Source organism: Mandrillus leucophaeus, unplaced genomic scaffold, assembly GCF_000951045.1.
Source record: "Mandrillus leucophaeus isolate KB7577 unplaced genomic scaffold, Mleu.le_1.0 Scaffold740, whole genome shotgun sequence".
Lineage (NCBI taxonomy): Eukaryota > Metazoa > Chordata > Mammalia > Primates > Cercopithecidae > Mandrillus > Mandrillus leucophaeus.
In genome coordinates, this window is record NW_012108031.1 from 543,574 (window position 1) to 561,924 (window position 18,351).

The following is an 18,351-nucleotide window of genomic DNA, read 5'->3' on the forward strand; positions in this document are numbered from 1 at the left end:
TTTTTTTTTTTTTCATTTAAAATAATCTAATCTGTATCCAGTTAGGAACCAGAAGACTTTCAGATAGTTTCATGTTTTCCTTATAGTGGTAAATTTCTTACTACTTCCTAACAAACAGCTTTTAAGAAAAAGCCTGTGGGCTCTAATTTGGACTGCCTTTTGGAGTAGAATGTCAAGGCAGTGACTTAGAATCCTGTCCCTCTTAAAATACTGCTGCAGGCTCAGAGAAGACTTAGTGCATGCATCTGAAAGGAGAATTAAGCAGTTAATTTTAAAAGTGCTAAACATAACATTTGTTTCAGGCAGCATGGATATTAACTAACTTCAGAAAACTAAGTTTCAATAAGGAATCCTGCTGTTCCCCAGTCTATGACAGGTTTTGTAGCTGGTAAGCTCATACTGATGGCACTCCATCTATGGACAGAAGTCTCTTTTGCTTGTGATTTGCACAGTTGGTTTTGTTTGCCTCAGTCCAACAATGAGAAATATATTCCAAGGGAACTGTGAAATGGGTCCTTTTGCCCCGTGCCCATTTCTTCAAAAGCCAAAGACTGAATTCTGAACAGAGATGGTTACTGACTAAAAAGGGGGGTAACCATTGAGGAAACTAGGGAGAACAATTCAAAATACGAAATCCAAAGGTTTTTAAACTCATATAAATTAGAATCAAGATCATTGTTTACCCTCAATGGAGATTTTAAGAGAAAAATTCAGGTAGAGCCAGGTTATACACAAAGGAAAATTACCTAGGCACCTGCAAGCATTTAACTTAATCAGTATAGTTCAGTAGCTCCCACAATTAGCATAATCAAGTGCCAGCCAGTTCAGCTTCAAGGATTGTGTCTTGGAGAGTATTTGAAAAATACAAGGAAAGGAAGAACTTTTATAGCTTTTTTATTATATATATTTATAAAAGTAACACTTTTGCCTGCAAAATAGTTTTTACCCAAATCATCACATATTTGAAAGTATTAAACTAAGGTCAGGTAGAATGAATAAAACTGGGGCCTTTAACAGAGGAGCTGAAGCTGCCTTTGCCTGGGTGAATTAAAGGGCCAAGAAGGGGAGGTTCTCTGATTTTACCTGGAGCAAGAATGGAGACAGAAGTCAGTAGGCAAGATTTTATTCCTGCTTCAGCCACATGTTTCTGTGTCATTGAAAATGAAAACTGTCCGTTTGATGCCTGCTTAATCACAAAAGAGCCATGCACATCCCACTTTGCTCAAGGGAGGATGTTTCCCTAGGCAAGCTGGAAAAGTGAAAACTGATTTTTTTTTTCTTTTTTTGGCTTTAGCCAAAATATTTTCCTCATGACAAAATGCAACTTTATACGACAAGTAAAAATTAATTTTTAAAAAAATCACAGGAATGGCCAGGCACAGTGGCTCATGCCTGTAATCCCAGCACTTTGGGAGGTGGAAGTGGGTGGATCACCGGCGGTTAGGAGTTCGAGACCAGCCTCACCAACATGGTGAAATGGTCTGTTAAAAATACCAAAAATTAGCTGGGTGTGGTGGTGGGCACCTGTAATTACAGCTACTCAGGAGGCTGACGCAGGACAATCGCTTGAACCCGGGAGGCAGAGGTTGCAGTGAGCCAAGATCACGCCATTGCACTCCAGCCTGGGTAACAAGAGTGAAACTCCATCTCAAAAAAAAAAAAAAAAACAGGAACTAACTTTGACCATATGATGGATAGAAACCAGTGGGCATTTTCATAGTGATCAAAGCACCCCACAGCCGGTCCTTCTAGACTCAAACCAGTTGATTTTTTGTTTTGTTTTGGAGATGGGCAGCCCCACTGCTGGCCTCTCAGTGGTTGCTTTTCGGATAGAACTGTCTACCCTCTGAATTGGTGGCTGGAGTATCCTCCATTGAACAGAAGGCTGTGGAATTTGTATCATGCTCTGAAAATAGACCCACCCATAGCTCAAGGACACAGACTCTACTGCAGAAACCTCATCAAGTTTAATTTGTAGTCAGCTGTGGCACTGGAACATGTTTTTCATAGGGAACTTCGGATGGATTCTCTGGTGCTACAGAAAAAAAACAGTAAATGGTCCTTCAAGTGTATCAGTGTAGAACAGAGATGGGGTAAAACTGAAAAAGAATAATGAAGTTGTTTTAAGATGGAAGACCTTCCTGAAAGAATTCAGGTACTTTGGTCCTGCCTAGCCCTGTGAGCACTTTGCTTGAACTTTAACCTTTTAAGCACCATATGCTAACCATCACCATGTATCTGGGGGCAGAAAAGAAGCCTTAACAACCATTCCTTCACCCTGTCCCCATCATGACAACAGGAGCTAAGTCTTGAACTGGGGGTTATGCACACTCTTAAGTAGGCGTGATCAGTTTTGCAAAATGTTCAGTATCTCAATGTCTTGTCCTTAGGTAGAGACAGATCCAGAGCTACAAATGTACCCATGTGGAAGAGATCTGATTCAGCAGAACGGCAATTATGTAGGGCCCTGGGGCAGGAAGTGCTAATGTTTCTCTGCTCTTGAAGAAACCCCTGATAAAATTTTAGTTCCACTATAGGTATCAAAAAGATTCTCAACTCGAAGTCTTGGATATTAATAAGGCTCCACTGAGAGGGAGAAATCCCAGAATCAAGAGAATGCTCCCTTCCTTGGCCCTGCCTCCAAAATGAAGGTTGAAGGAAGTTTTTATTCTCTTAATACAAAATTGTTCAGGCACAGTCCTGGTGGTGGTCTGTAACTTTAGTGTATCTGGGACTGTAAGTAACACCTGTCTACCCTCTTCCCATGACCTGTAACTCCCAGAGAACACCTCTTATGACCGCCTCTATCTTAAAGTTGAGACCTGGGACTTGAAAACCAAAGCCTTGCTGCAGTAAACAAATCAGCAGTCCTTTTAAATGCTGGAGGCACACACACGTCTGTTTTCCCATGAAGCAGGAGGAAAGAGGAGAAACTGGAGATCCTAGAAGAGCCCACCATCTACCAAAAAGAGGACAGAATGGAAAATCTTACAGAAACAAATGCCTAGGATCCCACTGATGCACAGCCGCCAGACCAGAAGAGGAAAGAGAGAGTGAATGCTGAAAGCAGAAACAAGGTTCTGCTGAGCAGGCACAGAACATGTGTTGACATGCTGTTGTGGGCCAGGGAGGCAAGAGTGGGCACCTCTGGATACAGTCCACTGTGTCACCATGGTCAGTCCACCCCAAGGGCTGAGTTGCGGCACTCCGTTGTCCAAGTGCCAACCTACCTGCCAGCCTTCCCTTTCCTCCTCCTCCCAACAAGTACATGGGCCCTTCTGTCCTCAGTGGCCTGCTGCAGTTTACTTCCCACGGCAGAAGTTGGGTGCGTGAGGGCTGATTAAAGCGAAGTTTCATTGGTGTGTGGCCTGGAGTTCTCCTCCTCCAGCAGAGCTATTCTTTGCTTGAGCATCCTCACTTGGGTCTCATGTCTCTCCACCATGGCCATCATCTGCGACTCTAACTTCTTCAGTTTGTTTTGATGCTTCTTCTTTGCTTTCTCATAGGCAGCCACCAGGTTGCTAGGTGGGAATGAAGGGAAATTAGTATGAAGATTCATAGATCACTCAGCCTCTTCGGTAAGAATCTGAAATCTAGTGGTGAGAGGAGGGACAGCATCAGGATGTCAACACTCAATGGCCAGTCACCTACTGGCTTAACCCTGATGAAACCAGCTGGATTGCTAGATGCTGGTCACTCTCACATATTAGAAGGGGTTCTAAGAGTCAAACCAACAATCCAATTTGGCCAAGTCCAAAATGGATGAATACCAATAGTGGGCCTATTTGTTCCTCCATAGTTGCTTGCAACATATACCCTTACAGGAGTGTATTCCTGAGGCACTGCAATCAGTGACCATACCTGGGATGACAGCAGAGAGACTGTTCTTGTTCAGCTTCCCTTTGTGCTTTGGGCTGGTGGGACTCAGAGTATTAAATTAGGCCATAAGCCAATGCTGCAAAGCCAAACATTAGGCTTTTGAACTGCCCCCACCAGAGCCTGGTGGGTCCAGTCCATGTACAGTCATTACTCTTATAGCTGTTCTGCCAGGCAGTTTGAGGACTCACCCCAGGGACTTGTAAAACCCATTCAGGAGGTCTGTGAGGTCTTGAGCTTTTATTTCCAACTATAGAGCTGGATGATGCCAGGTGTTCTCAATAGACATCCACAGAACATTGACTGCAGAAGCAACCGTCAGAACCCAGCTGTCTTCTATTAAGCCAGACGTTAAAGATTTGCAGAATTGTAAGACCAGTGCCACTTTCTAATTATTTCTTGGAAAATAGTTTTTCATAAAAATGCCATTTTTTTTTTTGTAAATGAAATAAAAACTTTAAAGAATTTATCTTGGTTTTAGTTTCTAACAATGAGAAGTACCAATAAATACAACTTACAGGAACAAAAGCTCTTTGAGGTCCTCCGTTTTTTATAGAGAAGAGTCCTGAGCCCAGTCTTAGAGCAGTATTTCCTAAAGTATTCCAGTGGAGATTGTGTTGCTCAAATAAATTCCATAGCCAATTTTGTTTGGAAAATACTGCTTAAACAGATTTTTTATTCTATGACTTCTCAGAACCCTTAAGATACATAATATCAGGAGGCACATACCACAGTGTGCTACATTTGGCCAGAGGATGTTGTTACTGAGCATTTCTTAGTTTCCATGAACATCTTGGGAGATGTCGCTCTAAGGAAGACCAGGTTCTTAGAGCACCAGGTAGGGACTCACCCACTCTCTAGAGTTAGTTCTCAAGAGTTAGGGAAATGTCCATCCCTGGTGCTGTCTACATGCGGGGTGTCAGTCCAAGTTCCACCGGTGGAGGGCGGTGGGGGCTGGGTATAGGGAGATTTTTACCTGTTGGCTCGCTTTAGATCATTCACGAACTCTGCGGATTGCTGATGTCGGATTTCACTGCTCTTGGTGAGTCTCTCCAAGGCACTCACCAGCTCTTGAACTCTGGCCTTTAACTTCTTTTCTCTGTATCAAGGAGAGACAAAATATGCCAGGAATAGTTTGAGATGATGCTGGAGTTGCCCACTACCTGGGAAGTGGTGACAGGAAGAGGAAGGTTTAGTTTGCAAAGCCTAAAAGCAAGGGAGAGAAAAGATACTAAAGGGCCCAGCAGCGCTGCTGTCACCTGAATGAATTCCTTCTCAAATGCAGATTTAACCCATTTCTTCAATGGTAAGGGCTTTTTAAAGATCTTCATGTGTCAAAGAAACAAGACAGGAATTTCTGTTTCTAGTCTTTTAGCTAATCTAGAAGTTTCTTTCTACTGCTGGCATACCAGATCCTCAGCAATGAGTGCAGCCTGACTACAAACCCCCATCTCAGTCTCCATCCCTTTCTTTTTCAAGTGTCCTAAGTATCTCCTGAACCACTCAGATTCAGCAACCTACCTTCAACAGGTCCCCACTCATTGAGACCAACATGATCACACCTTGCCAAAAACAAAAATTGGTAGAGGGAATAGATACGATACTCTTCTCATTGTAAGGGTCCTTATTTCCCATGAAATTACATTTGCATTTTTGACTACCTGCCCTCCATAGGCAAAGCAGCTTCAAGTTCTATGGACTCTCTACCACTTTGGTAAGGTAACCCAAGCTAATTGACTTAGAGTCAGTTCAGGGAGGTTTCCAGTGTCCAGTCAGCTCATTGCCTTCCTCTAATTCCCATGAGACCCAGCAGGGAAACACTAATCACTGCCTTCCTGACGACTGTGATTCCAAGATCCCTCTATCACATGCACAGTGTTCCTCCACTTAATATCACACTCAGCACTATGTCAGTGTATTATGTGCTGGAGCCATCAGGCTCCCCCGTGCTCATGTCTGGTTCCAGAGTAGCAAGGACCTTACTTGGTTTGGTTCCCCAATGAACTCCCAGCGCTGAGCACCATGCCTGGGTGACAGCTTCTAGTGACTGTTAAAACAGCTTTAGAACAACTCACTGAAGGTAATGTATTTGATTCTTTGGGACATATTAAGAAACCAGGATTTAGGGAAGGAATTCCTCTAAAAAGGACTCACTGTATGTAGAATGTAAATTTGCATGATTAATTTATAAGACAATTGGGTAGGATCTAGCAAAATAATGAACATGCCCCTTGACTAAGCAACTTGACTTCTAGGAATTGATTTTACAGTGATTATCAGGAGCACAGTTCCTAAAGATACATCACTTATAGTTGGATTCACTGAGGCACTGGTTACAATAATGCCTAATAAAGGGAGACAACCAGGGAACTGGTTAATCACAGCCTACCCATGCTACTGAAATGCTCTGCTTGAAAAATATTTTTAAAATGCAGATGGAGGGCTGGGGGCAGTGACTCATGCTTGTAATCTCAGCACTTTGGGAGGCTGAGAAGTGTCGATTACTTGAGCTCAGAAATTCAAGACCAGCCTGGGCAACATGGTGAAACCCCATCTCTACAAAAAATATAAAACTAGCCAGATATGGTGGGTCATGCCTGTAGTCCAAGCTACTCAGGAGGCTAAGGTGGAAGGATCGCTTGAGCCCAGAAGGTCAAGACTGCAGGGAGCCATGATCCTGCCACTACACTCCAGCCTGGGCGACAGAGTGAGACCATCTCAAAACCAGATGGTCATGCATTGCCTTGGAAGGATATCTGATACATTAAGCAAAAAGGGTGAGTTGTAAAGATGCCATTTTTGTAAAAACTGAAAAGCTGAGTGTGAATATCTGACACTGTAGTAAGAGACTAGAAGGTGAAACACAAACTCAACAATGCTTAACTCATGAAGGGGGTTGACGGGAGGCTTTCATTTTCTACTTCACTCACTTTTGCATCGCCAGATATTTTTACAGTTTTGTATGTTTTGTGTAAAGTGCGAGTTAGGGTCGTATAAGAATGGCATGGGAATGTGACCTCAGGTGAGAAGGCTCCTTTCTGGTGCCCAAATGGTTCAGACCCTGGTTCTCCTTTCCTGGCTCTTCATATATCTAATCTTGTACATTTCTGGCTTTAGCTACGACAAAGGTAAGTCAAGGTCTCCAAACTGATCAATGAAGAAAGGAATTACAACATAAAATCCAGGCCTGCTTTTGGGAGAAAGGATGGAAGAGGCAGGATCTTTAACGAAAGTCTAGCAACCAGCCGTCAGCCCAGAACTCATTTTTCAGTAAGTCCTCCTACCCGAGAGGCTAAGCCGGAAGGAGCGTGTGTTTCTCCTGGGCCCTAGCAGCCTCCAGGACATCTCAGATCTGGCTGCATTTCCTACCAGCAGTGAGGATGGTGTTGCAGGAGGGGAGCTCCCTTCCTCCCCACCCGCCCCCGTAGCACCTCCTCAGCCTTCCCAGCAGCCCTCCTCCAGCAGAGGGAAGCCAGGGACTCCTGCTTCCCTCCAGCTAAAAAGAGCAGGGAAGGGTTTCTTGCCCTATATTTTATTACCATTTAGAACCCTTTATCTTTCATTCTAATGTTGATTAATAGTGTAAAAGGAAAAAAAAACTGGAGAGAGTTAAAAATGTAACCACAAACTCAGTAAGAAATTCACAACAAAAAACTCTGGGATGCTACCTAGAGCAGTCAAATCCCCTGCCTCCCCCAGTCCTATCCACACTCAGCCAACAGGGAGACTGTGGAAATCCCAGCCCTTCCACAAGACAAAAGGCTTCCTTCCCCAGCACGCAGGCCCTCAGGGGACCAGAGGGAGCTTTCCGGATCTGGCAGGCTCCAAAGGAGGACAGAACCCCAGAAGGTAAGGAGAGGCTCTCTCAGACCCAGGCCAACCCCAGCTTAGGGTTGTGGCAGGGGTGGGGAGTAGCCATTGCTGGGAGCTCAGAACTGCCTGACCTTTAGAAGGGAATGGGAGTGAACCGCTGGGAGAAACCCCAGGAAAGAACTATGATGCTCATTTATTTAAAGATGCAAAGACAAGGCCAAACTGCAGACTTAAGCCTAAAATTTGGGTTAGTTTATCTGTTTTCATTTGAGTGAGGCAGACACCTGCAGTATAAGAGCCGCGACTTCAGCATCACTCATCAGGACCCAAAGAAACGCTAAATCACTGCCAAGTAACAGCTGCTCTAGACCTGTGTTCAGCATAGGAGCCACTAGCCATGCAGGTGGCTGGCTGAGCTCTTGAAATATGTCTGGTCCAAACTGAGATGTGCTGTAGGTGTAAAATGCACAATGGAATTTGAAGACAACACACAAAAAAATGTAAAATATCTGTTTAGTTTAAAAAATACTGATTACAGGGGCCAGGCACGGTGGCTTACTCCTGTAATCCCAGCACTTTGGGAGGCCGGGGCTGGCAGATCACCTAATGTCGGGAGTTCAAGACCAGCCTGACGAACATGGACAAACCCCGTCTCTACTAAATACAAAATTAACCGGGTGTGGTGGTGCATGCCTGTAATCCCAGCTACTTGGGAGACTGAGGCAGGAGAATCGCTTGAACCTGGGAGGCGGAGGTTGTGATGAGCCGAGATCGCACCATTGCACTCCAACCTGGGTGACAAGAGCAAAATTTTGTCTCGAAAAAATTAAAAATAAAAAAATACCGATTACATGTTGAGATATTTTGGACATACTGGGTTATGTGTTATTAAAATTAATTTCATGTGTGTCTCTGTACTTTTTTCATGGGGCTACTAGAAAATTTAAAATTATATACATGCCTTGCATTTGTGGCTCATATTACATCACTAGTGGACAGTGCTGCTCTAGAGCAATTGTTTAATGTTGTCAGAGGCATGTGAACCAGAGTGACTCCATCTTAAATAGGAGCTAGGTAAAAATGAGGCTGAGGCCTACTGGGCTGCATTCGCAGGTGGTGAAGGCATTCTAAGTCACAGGATGAGATAGGAGGTCAGCCCGAAATACAGGTCATAAAGACCTTGCTGATAAAAACATTGCAGTAAAGAAGCCAGCCAAAACAGCAAACCCAAGATGGTCAAGAGAGTAACCTCTGGTCTTCCTCACTGCTGCACTCTCATCAGCGCCACAACAGTTTACAAATGCCATGGTAACGTCAGGAAGTTATCCTATAAGGTCTAAAAAGGGTATGAATAATCCACCCCTTGTTTAGCATATCATCAAAAAATAACCATAAAAACGGGCAACCAGCAGCCCCCGAGGCTGCTCTATGGAGTAGCCATTCTTTTATTCCTCTACTTTCCTAATAAACTTGCTTTCATTTTACTTGATGGACTTGCCCTGAATTCTTTCTTGCACAAGATCCAAGAACCCTCTCTTGGGGTCTGAATCGGTAGTATTTTCTAGTAACAATATTACCAGATATTTTCCCTGGCTTCTGACTCAGTAGGTTTGGGTTGAGACCCAGGAACTGCAGTTTAACAAGTGCCCCAGCTGACTCTTGTTATCAGGCAAACTTGAGGGACGGGCGTAAGGCAGAAGAATTCCTCACCTGGACCTGAGGATGAGCTTCAGTTACTCCTGGAACTGACTTTCTGAATTTATGTGCAAAATTGCAAGCATGGGGCTCACTTTATCAAGTTTACAGTTTTCCTCAGAGTTTCAAAGGATGACTTGGAAAATGCAAAGAAACACAGCTTACTAATTCAAGTCACATTGAAACCTCAAGCATTCTTGTTCCTTTCTACTTCTAATTTAAATTTGCTTGGCCTTTAGTAAAGATTTTACATGGTTTAGGTACATGAGATAGGCCAAAAGCAGCTCGCTCTTGGCTTCACAGAGGAGAAAGCAAAAATTAAACACTACACATTCCATATGCATCTTCAATAGTAATGTATTCATACAATGTTTCCTGGAATGGCCAGAAATGCATAATCCATTCCTTTTTTATTCCCAGTAGTATCAGCACTCACAAATATACCCCATACCATCAAGCAAAAACAATGGTGGATTGTAATGACTGTGACAACCCAAGTCCCTCAGTACACACATGGATTTCAATTCCATGTCTTCCCACTTCAGTTTTTGGGCTTCTTATTCCTGGTCACAAAAGGTTATATGAATCTAATGACAGAGCCAGGGTGGGACTTTTTATTTTTATTTATTTTTAAGAGACAGGTTCTTGATCTGTCATCCAGGCTGGAGTGCAGTGGCACAAATCACAGCGCACTGCAGCCTTGACCTCCCGGGCTCAAGCAATCCCCTCACCTCAGCCTCCTGAGTGGCTGGGACTACAGGTGTGCGCCACCATGCTGGGCTAATTTTTAAAACTTTTTTTTTTTTTTGTAGAGACAGGGTCTTACTATATTGCCCAGGCTGGTTGCAAACTACTGGGCTCTAGTGGTCCTCCCACCTTGCCCTCCCAAAATGCTGAGATTACAGGCCCGAGTAACCCCACCTGGTGGATTTTTAATTGAAACATAATGGGATACGTTTCAAGGTAGTGGAATATACACAGGGAATTAAGAGGCAGACTCGTGGTGGGAATTTAAAGGTAATACGAAAACCAAGGTGGCTTGCCAGTAAGCTGGGCAGAGCAAGCAAGCCTCGGAAGTGGTGCTTGCTGGTGTACCTGGGTAACCTGGCAGTACAGCTTCGTGAGCAATCAGTAAGGAGGTTGTATTCTCCTTAAAATAAAAAGGCCAGCAGCGGTACTCTGTGATTAGAGTCCAAATGAGGAGCTGCAGGAGTCATCGGGCAAGAGCCCAGTCCCAATGAGGCTGTGAGTGGCTTCGCAGTCAGCCAGGAAACCTGTCAGAGGAGCTGTAATCAGACCAAACCGCAGGGAGTCACAGCCATGCAGCCACAAGGCCTGGAATTTCTTAGTAATTGCTGATTACATGGAATTAGTCACTAAGAGAATTGTCTGCATACATGATTTCTCTCGTCCTCACCTTCCACTTACTTTTAACCCGTCAGGCTCTATCTCCACTGACGTGGATCACTGAGCTCATCAGTGATCTCCACGTTGCTGCATCCAGTGGTCCGGTCCCTTCTGTCCTTTTCTTACCTGCCTGCCTCACCTGCAGGGCTGACCGCCTCTTTGCTCATGGCTTGCACAAGGCCTCCAGAGCCTGGATTTCGTTCTGCTTCATTGGCTGCTCCCTTTCTATACTCTACTCCAAAATACTGGGTATTGTTTAGGACTTGGACCTGGCCTGTATTTTATCTTATCCTTTTCTCTAATGGACACCCTCCATTCCCTTTTCCTAAAAACTTCCACAGTTATCTTCAGGCCTTTTCTTGGATCTCTGGACTTATCTATTGGTGGCCTCTTAACTGGCATCTGTGATTTCACATGTCCAGAGGATTACTTCCCAAATGACCTCTAACAGCCACTCTCTCTCCTGTGTAGGCTAATGGCACCACCATTCACCTGGTTACTCATTGGGCTCAGATCTCCCTGTCAAGAGTTTTCTCACTGATAAAATTCTTGCAAAGGCGGTTTAAGTTACTTGGAGTCAGGCTTAACTCCTCCTCCCCTCATTCGCCACATCTGTTCAACAACAAACCCTATCTACCAAGTCTCATCCTGTCATTTGTCACTACACCCAGCCAAGTGGTCATCACTTCTCACCTGGACAACCACGACAGCCTGCTAACCGGGTTCTTTGTCTCCGCCCCTGCATCCCTCTGCCCCGGTTTTCACACAGCATGCTGGGTAACATTTCACATGACAGATCTGATCATGTTACTGCCCTTCAGTGCCTTTCACCTACACTTACAATAAACCCTGTGGTCTTGCCTGGACCTAAGGCCCTGCTTGACCTGAGCGCTGCTTGCTGGCCCTTTGGGCTGCTGGAATCACCCTTGCCCTGCTGGAATCCTGTAGGTCCTCAGCACACCCCTGCACAGCCAGGGCCTCTTCCGGATGTGCTTCTGCCTCTCTCCTCCTCATCTCAGCTTCAGTGTCACCTCCCAGAGAGCTGCAGCCTGACCACCCATCTAAACTCATGTCCCAGAGCTATGACATCCCCACACCTCGCCATTTCCTTCATATTATTCATTGCAAACTACAGTTACTTTATTGGGAAAAAAAAAATCTCCACAGTGACTGTATCACATCATCCCCTTTCCTTCATGGTAATCACCACAATGTTTACTTATTTTTTAGAAAATCCAGGCAGCAGATAACAGCTGTCTCTAAGTCCTTTATAAGGATAGTCATTTAATTCCCACATAACGTTTGAAGTCAGTACTATCATGATTCTCATTTTTAAGGGTGAGGAACTTTTTTTTTTTTTTTTTGACATGGAGTCTTGCTCTTTCGCACTGTCTGGAGTGCAGTGGTGCGATCTTGGGCTCACCGCAACCTCCAGCTCCCACGGTTCAAGTGATTCTCCTGCCTCAGCCTCCTGAGTAGCTGGGATTATAGGCGCCTGCCACCACGCCCAGCTAATTTTCATATTTTTAGAAGAGACGGGGTTCCACCATGTTGGCCAGGCCGGTCTTGAATTCCTGATTTCAGGTGATCCACCTGCCTCGGCCTCCCAAAGTACTAGGATTACAGGCGTGAGCCACCGCACCTGGCCTACAGATGAGGAACTTAAGATTAATTAAGAGACCTGCCCCCAGCCAGTCACTTGCAGAACTGGGACTCCCACCTGGGATTCTGTCTGCAGAGCCTGTGCCCTTACGCATCTTGCTGAAGGAGCCTGCGATTCATAAAGGGAATACAGCAGAGTGCAAGATAAACAAGACCTCCGCTTAACAGCCAGCCCTGCAGAGCTAAGTCTCAAGTGTCCCCAGATAATGAGGTTCCGCAGGTATGTCTGTGGCTGTGTTTTGCCAGGAGGAGCAGCACAAGGACAACAGCAGTCTAACTTTTTTTTGCCCAGACTTTGCTACGAACATGTTTCTTGTCCAGGAAATCCACCTGGAGTGTTCACAGGCCTTGCCAGTGGCTGCTGTGTGTTCCAGAGCTCTCCACCACTCTCCCTTTATGAGGTCCCAGGCGAGGCCTACTTCTCTTTGAGCTTTCGGGATGTTGGGGGGATGACAGAAAAGTAAACTAAATCTCAATTACTCAAGCAACAACCCTCTCAGTTCCTTGAGTGAGCCTCAGTCTTCACCCTCTGTGCTTCTAGGCACTTGGCTCTGGGGCTCAGCAGTTTATCTGCATGCTAATGGAGCCTTGTATTCCATTAATGTCCTGCAGACCCACGTGCTTTTATGGAATTCTAAGCACAACTTCCATTGCTTGATTGCTTTTATAAATCAACCAAATATGAAGAATCAGCAAGTGCAAGTTTAAATAAAACAGCACCTTTTACAATAACGGTCCTCCTAATGAACCAGTCAAGATTGTGCTGCTTGTTTGTTCAGTGGGGGCTCCCTTTTAAAAAGCACCCCACCCAGTTCCCTTTTCATTTTATCCCACTTTTTGTGTGGTTCAAAAACAGTATTCATCCACAGTTGCTGAAATAGGGGTCAACTAGTGTCATCCTTTTTCCATTCATGGACAAATGTTGGTTCCTGCAAGTCTGGAAGTTTTCTACAGTTGGGTGGATGGTTTTGAACTTGGACATGGATTTGAACTTTGAGGAGTCTTGCTGGCTTTTTCTAAGGCACTGCTAACAGTCAAGGGCTCTGTGGGCCACTGACGGGTAGAGTGGTTAGGGCCAGGCACAGTGGCTCACGCCTGTAATCCCAGCACTCTGCGAGGCTGAGGTGGGTAGATCACTTGAGCCTAGGAGTTTGAGACCAGCCTGGTCTCAACATGGTGAAATTTCAACATGGTGAAATCCTGTCTCTACTAAAAATACAAAAATTAGCCAGGCGTGGTGGTGTGCGCCTGTAGTCCCAGCTACTTGGGAGGCTGAGGTGGGAGGACCGCTTGGGCCTGGGTAGGTTGAGGCTACAGAGAGCTGTGATTGTGCCACTATACTCCAGCCTGGATGACAGAGTGAGACCCTGTCTCAAAAAAGTACCACAGAAGACTCAGAGAATAGAAAGAAGATACGTGGTGGAGGTGACTGAAGGAAGCTTCAGGAAGGTGAGCATTCTGATTGGAAACGATGAGGGAGAATGAGGGAGAAAGCAAAGGGTGTGCTCTTGGAAAAGATGAATTGTCCAGAGGGGCTGGACTACAGATCAAGCATGGGGGAAACATTTGAAATATGGGCTAGGAAGTTAAGTTAGGGACCTACGGACAATCTTGAGTGCCAAGGCACTGAAGGTGTTTATGCAGAGCACCCTAATCCGAAGTATGTTTTAAGCTATTCTGGCGGCAGAATCGAACTGCAGAATGGCCTATCAGGACACTACTCTGGAGTTCTGAGGGTCAGTGCAATGGAAAGGAATGGAAGGGATTTTAAGGAAATATGACCTGCTGACAAGAGGTAGGGAGGGGAGACTTACAAGTTATAATCCTGGATCATTAGGAGAAGGGGATTTTTAACATAAATAGGAATTATTCAAAGGGCAGGAAGAAACAGAATTGTTTTGGATGTGCTGTTTTGAGGCTCCAGCATATTTGGGTGGAGATGTCTAGTGGGCGTGAGGTTGAGATAAGTTAGGGACCATTTAGAGGGAAAAGCTGAAGACATCAGAGTTGGAGTCATATACTTGGCTGAGTAAGCCATGACTCCTGGCCCTAAAAGGACTCTCTTTCTGTGGGGGGACTGAGAGGCAAGGAGGGAGTTGGGGGTAGAACCAGGCACACTAAGAAATGAGCAATGAAGTGTTCTATGAGAGAAGGAAATTCATGGTGCATTGGAACCAAAAAAGAAGTGGGAGACGGTGTCATTTCTGCTGGGAGGTGGAGGGAGGGACCATCCGGATCCATTTTACAGATAGGTTGAAGTCACGCTGATGTGAATGTTTGGGGAATGCGGTTGGGTGGGGCCAGGGTAAAAGCAGCTGCAAAAGTGAAGCCCCAGAGGCGCAGAGGAGGAAGAGCAGTCCCGCGGCAGTGTAGGTAGGCGGGTGTGGGTAGGCGGAGGCATGGGTAGGGGGTGAGCGTGGAAACAGCCCAGGCGAGATCACACAACTGACCAAGGAGCTTGGACACACTCAGGGCCACGGGAGGTTGTCAGTAATTGGGTACCATAGGCAGAATACTAAAATGGCCCCAAGATATCTGCCTTCTAGTGTACACACACGTCCCCTAGTTATTTCATCAAACCCTAAGCTAGTTGCTGCTGTGAAGGAATTTTCCAGATGTAATTAAGGTCCCCCAGCTAACCTTAAGATAAGGAGGTTTTTTTCTGAGTGGACCTGACCTAATTAGGTGAGCCGCTAAAAGAGTCTGGGCTCTTCCTGGAAAGAGTTGGAGCATGGGAGGGATTTGTCCGAGGGAGGTTCTCGCTGCTGGCTTTGCAGATGGAGGGGCCACGCCAAAGGAGTGTGAGGGCTCTAGGAGCTGACAGTCCCCAGGCCAAGAGCCAGTGAGAAAATGGGACCCAGCCCTGCAGCCCCAGGGACCTGAATTCCACCCCAATCAGCAGCAGCAGGAGCAGAGGCCTCTCCAGAGCCTCTGGAGAGAGCACAGCCCCACATGACACTTCACTTGCAGCCCTGCAAGACGCCAGGTGGAGAAGCCAGTCATGCTGCATCCAGACTGCTGACGCACGGAATCTGTGAGCTGATAACGGGTGCTGTTTTAAGCCACATTTATGATGATTTGTTACACAACGACAGAAAACGATTACAGGGTAACCATCAGATTCTCATCCTGTAAGGTTACTCTTGGACCCTGAAAGATTTCTCTCCTTGTATTGGATTATTCTTAGCAGCACATGAGCCTGCTCTGGTGACTCCTCCTCCTCCTTTTCGGAAGAGGTAGGGTCTCACTGTGCTGCCCAGGCTGGAACAATCCTCCTGCCTTAGTCTCCCAAATAGCGGGACTATAGGCATGTGCCACTGCGCCAAGCTGTGCCTTCTTTAAAAAGCTCCTTGATAGTTCTGCTGCTTGCACAGCCACTTGTCTTCACTTCCTGCCTCTCCTCTTCTTAACCCGCCCCCATCTTGATGTGCTTGGCCTTCTTTCTTTTCTCAGCTTCTGAGCCTCCCTTGCTGGTAGGTGTTTCAAGTCTCCCACCAGGAGTTTCCCCATCCGAGTGACCTGCACAGTGGCTGTCCATGGCCAAGGACGGTGGGGGAAGTTCCCGCTCTGTCTCTGTGAACCCTGGGACGCTGCCTCCCGTGTCCGCCCCTTCCTCTGTGGCCACTTCCACAGATCTGGTCTCTTGTGATTACAATGACCAGACAGGGCCCTCCTGCCACTGGATGTATCCTTACAGGCTCTGGCACACAGCTCTGTCTTCCAGCAGCGGCAGCTTGCCTGCTTGCTATTCAGCAGAGAGAGGAAAGGAAGCCCTCCTCTGGTGGATGGGTCAGGGACATCCTGTCCCTGGACAGAACGGCCACTGTGATTTGTCGATTGCCTTAACGTGGCATTTTACAGAACCATCTGGCAAACTTGCAGACACAGGTGGCATATCCCAGTTCCCTGGAGGGCTGGGCGCAGCCCCTGGAGGGTCTGTGACTACATAACTGCAGCCTCCTGGAGGGCAGGGCGCCGACTCCTGCAGGCCGTGTGTGGGGCTCGCCCCACCCTGCTCCCAGGTACAGTGAAAGGCGAATGCCTGTGAGGCAGCACCAGGCGCTGCTCCTCGCCATGGCACAGGCGATGTACCATGGTGAAGAGCGGCACACCTACTTCCTGCCTCCCAGCACTGAGGAAGCACTGATCCTTACTTTAAACATATATTTTACTTATTTATTTTTTAAAGACGGGGTCTCACTATGTTACCCAGGCTGGATTTGAACTGGCCTCAAGGGATGCTCCTGCCTCGGCCTCGCCAGTAGCTGGAACTCCAGGTGTATGCACAGCACCCGGCTCAGATCCTTACCGTTTTAGCCGCATGACTTAGGCTAACATATGCCATTGCTTCACAGCTCTGTGTGTTTAAGGAAGTCCGCCTCCTGCCGTGGCACCTCATCTGCATTCCGCACTGACAGACTAAGACGTGGCTCTTTACTGGAGGCACAGAGGTTTCTCACTGCCCACATCAGCCACACAGCAGGTAGAGTCTTCGGATAAACGAGTGGGCTCAGCTCACTTATCTGCAAGCAAGCCCAACACTGCCAGCACATGTGGGGTGCAAGGGGTCCCCACAGAGAATGTAGAAACATGCAGACTTCCCCACCGCCTCACTGTGTGACCTTGAGAGATCCCTCAGCCTTGCTGTCCCAGTCCCCACCCCGGGATCACATGAAGAGCAGCACCTGCTCCCGGCTGCCTCCCAAGAATATGACGGAGATGAACTAGTCTGCTCCTCTCAGCTGTGCTCGGGCCCCGAGGGCAGGCTGCACAAGCACCATGTGAGTACAAAAAAGTCATTTCTGAAGATTCCCTTATTTAGCTGCCTTTTTATAGATCACTTCCTTGGCGGAAAGATCAGTCAAATTTTACTAGGACCAAGGCTGAGAGGCAGATCTGAGGAGAAGAAGGCTTTTACAGCACACAGGCTGAACGGACAAGAGTGAAAACAAGATACCCTGGTAAGAAAACATCTCCTGTGCCAGACTGGAAACCTGGTCATCCAGATGGGGTTTTATGGCAATACCAGAGCCAACAAACTGCAATCAATGTTCACCGAAGTCGGGGGAACGAAATCAGACCAGATGGAAGCTATACATACAGTAAAGGTGGGGTGGCATGGAGCCCTGGTTTTGTTCCAAACAGAAGAAAGTTAGGAGAAGACACACTGAGAGGGCCAGAGTTGGGTGACAAGGGCTGGCCAGGTAAGGGGAGGTTGGGTTGGGGACAGTGTCATGACCCAGAACCAGTGACTGAAGTGTCACAGGGCACCTTCCCCGGGATGGCTGCTTCTCCTTAAGGACAGCCCGTGGCTTAGCCTCTTCCTCCTCCCTTAGCGACACCTGATCTTTTCAGTCTGGATGCCTGCGCCGGATCTTTTCAGTCTGGATGCCTGCGCCCACAGTTTTGGTGTCCGGCAGCCTCCTTTTTTCAAGGCAGAAATACTGCTGAAAATGCTGGTAAGACTCCCCCAGCTGACCTCAACATCAGCTCGGCTGGTTTTTAATACCTTCCAAAAAGGTGTTCGTTTCCATTTGATTTTTTCAAATAAAAACCTCAGGAATCATTTCATCAAAGTACATAACAGAAACCCAAACTGCAGCCCCGAGGTGTGTATGTATATTGTAACCCCTCATGAAGTGATGACCCCAGTTTCTAAGCTATATTTACAGTATCATTATGTTATTTTCCTTTTTCCTTTACCTCTGTAAGTTTGTGCTTGGCTCCATCCATCTGGGTCTTGATTAGAAATCCATGCTAACCAACTTAAGGTGGATTATTGGAAATCCATCCTGACTGACAGAATAAATGAAGTCTCTTTATGTTTAGTCAGCACAACCTGCATCTTCCTTGTGCCAGCAAAGGCCTCTGAGGTTTGGGGAATTTGAAAAACTTAGG

The 18,351-nt window shown here is 46.4% G+C and overlaps 1 protein-coding gene across 2 annotated transcripts in view; it reads right to left on the reverse strand.

The window, feature by feature from the left end:
* Window positions 1-1,948: 1,948 nt before the first annotated feature.
* The window catches only part of MCC (mutated in colorectal cancers), a 495,753-nt gene continuing 479,350 nt past the window's right edge, over window positions 1,949-18,351 (reverse strand). For both annotated transcript variants that reach the window (XM_011966089.1, XM_011966090.1), the window contains 2 exons: window positions 4,853-4,975; window positions 1,949-3,521 (listed from right to left, as the gene is read on the reverse strand). In XM_011966089.1, the coding sequence (XP_011821479.1) occupies window positions 3,341-3,521; window positions 4,853-4,975 (304 nt within the window). In that variant the 3' untranslated portion in view covers window positions 1,949-3,340. The remainder of the gene's footprint in view (window positions 3,522-4,852; window positions 4,976-18,351) is intronic.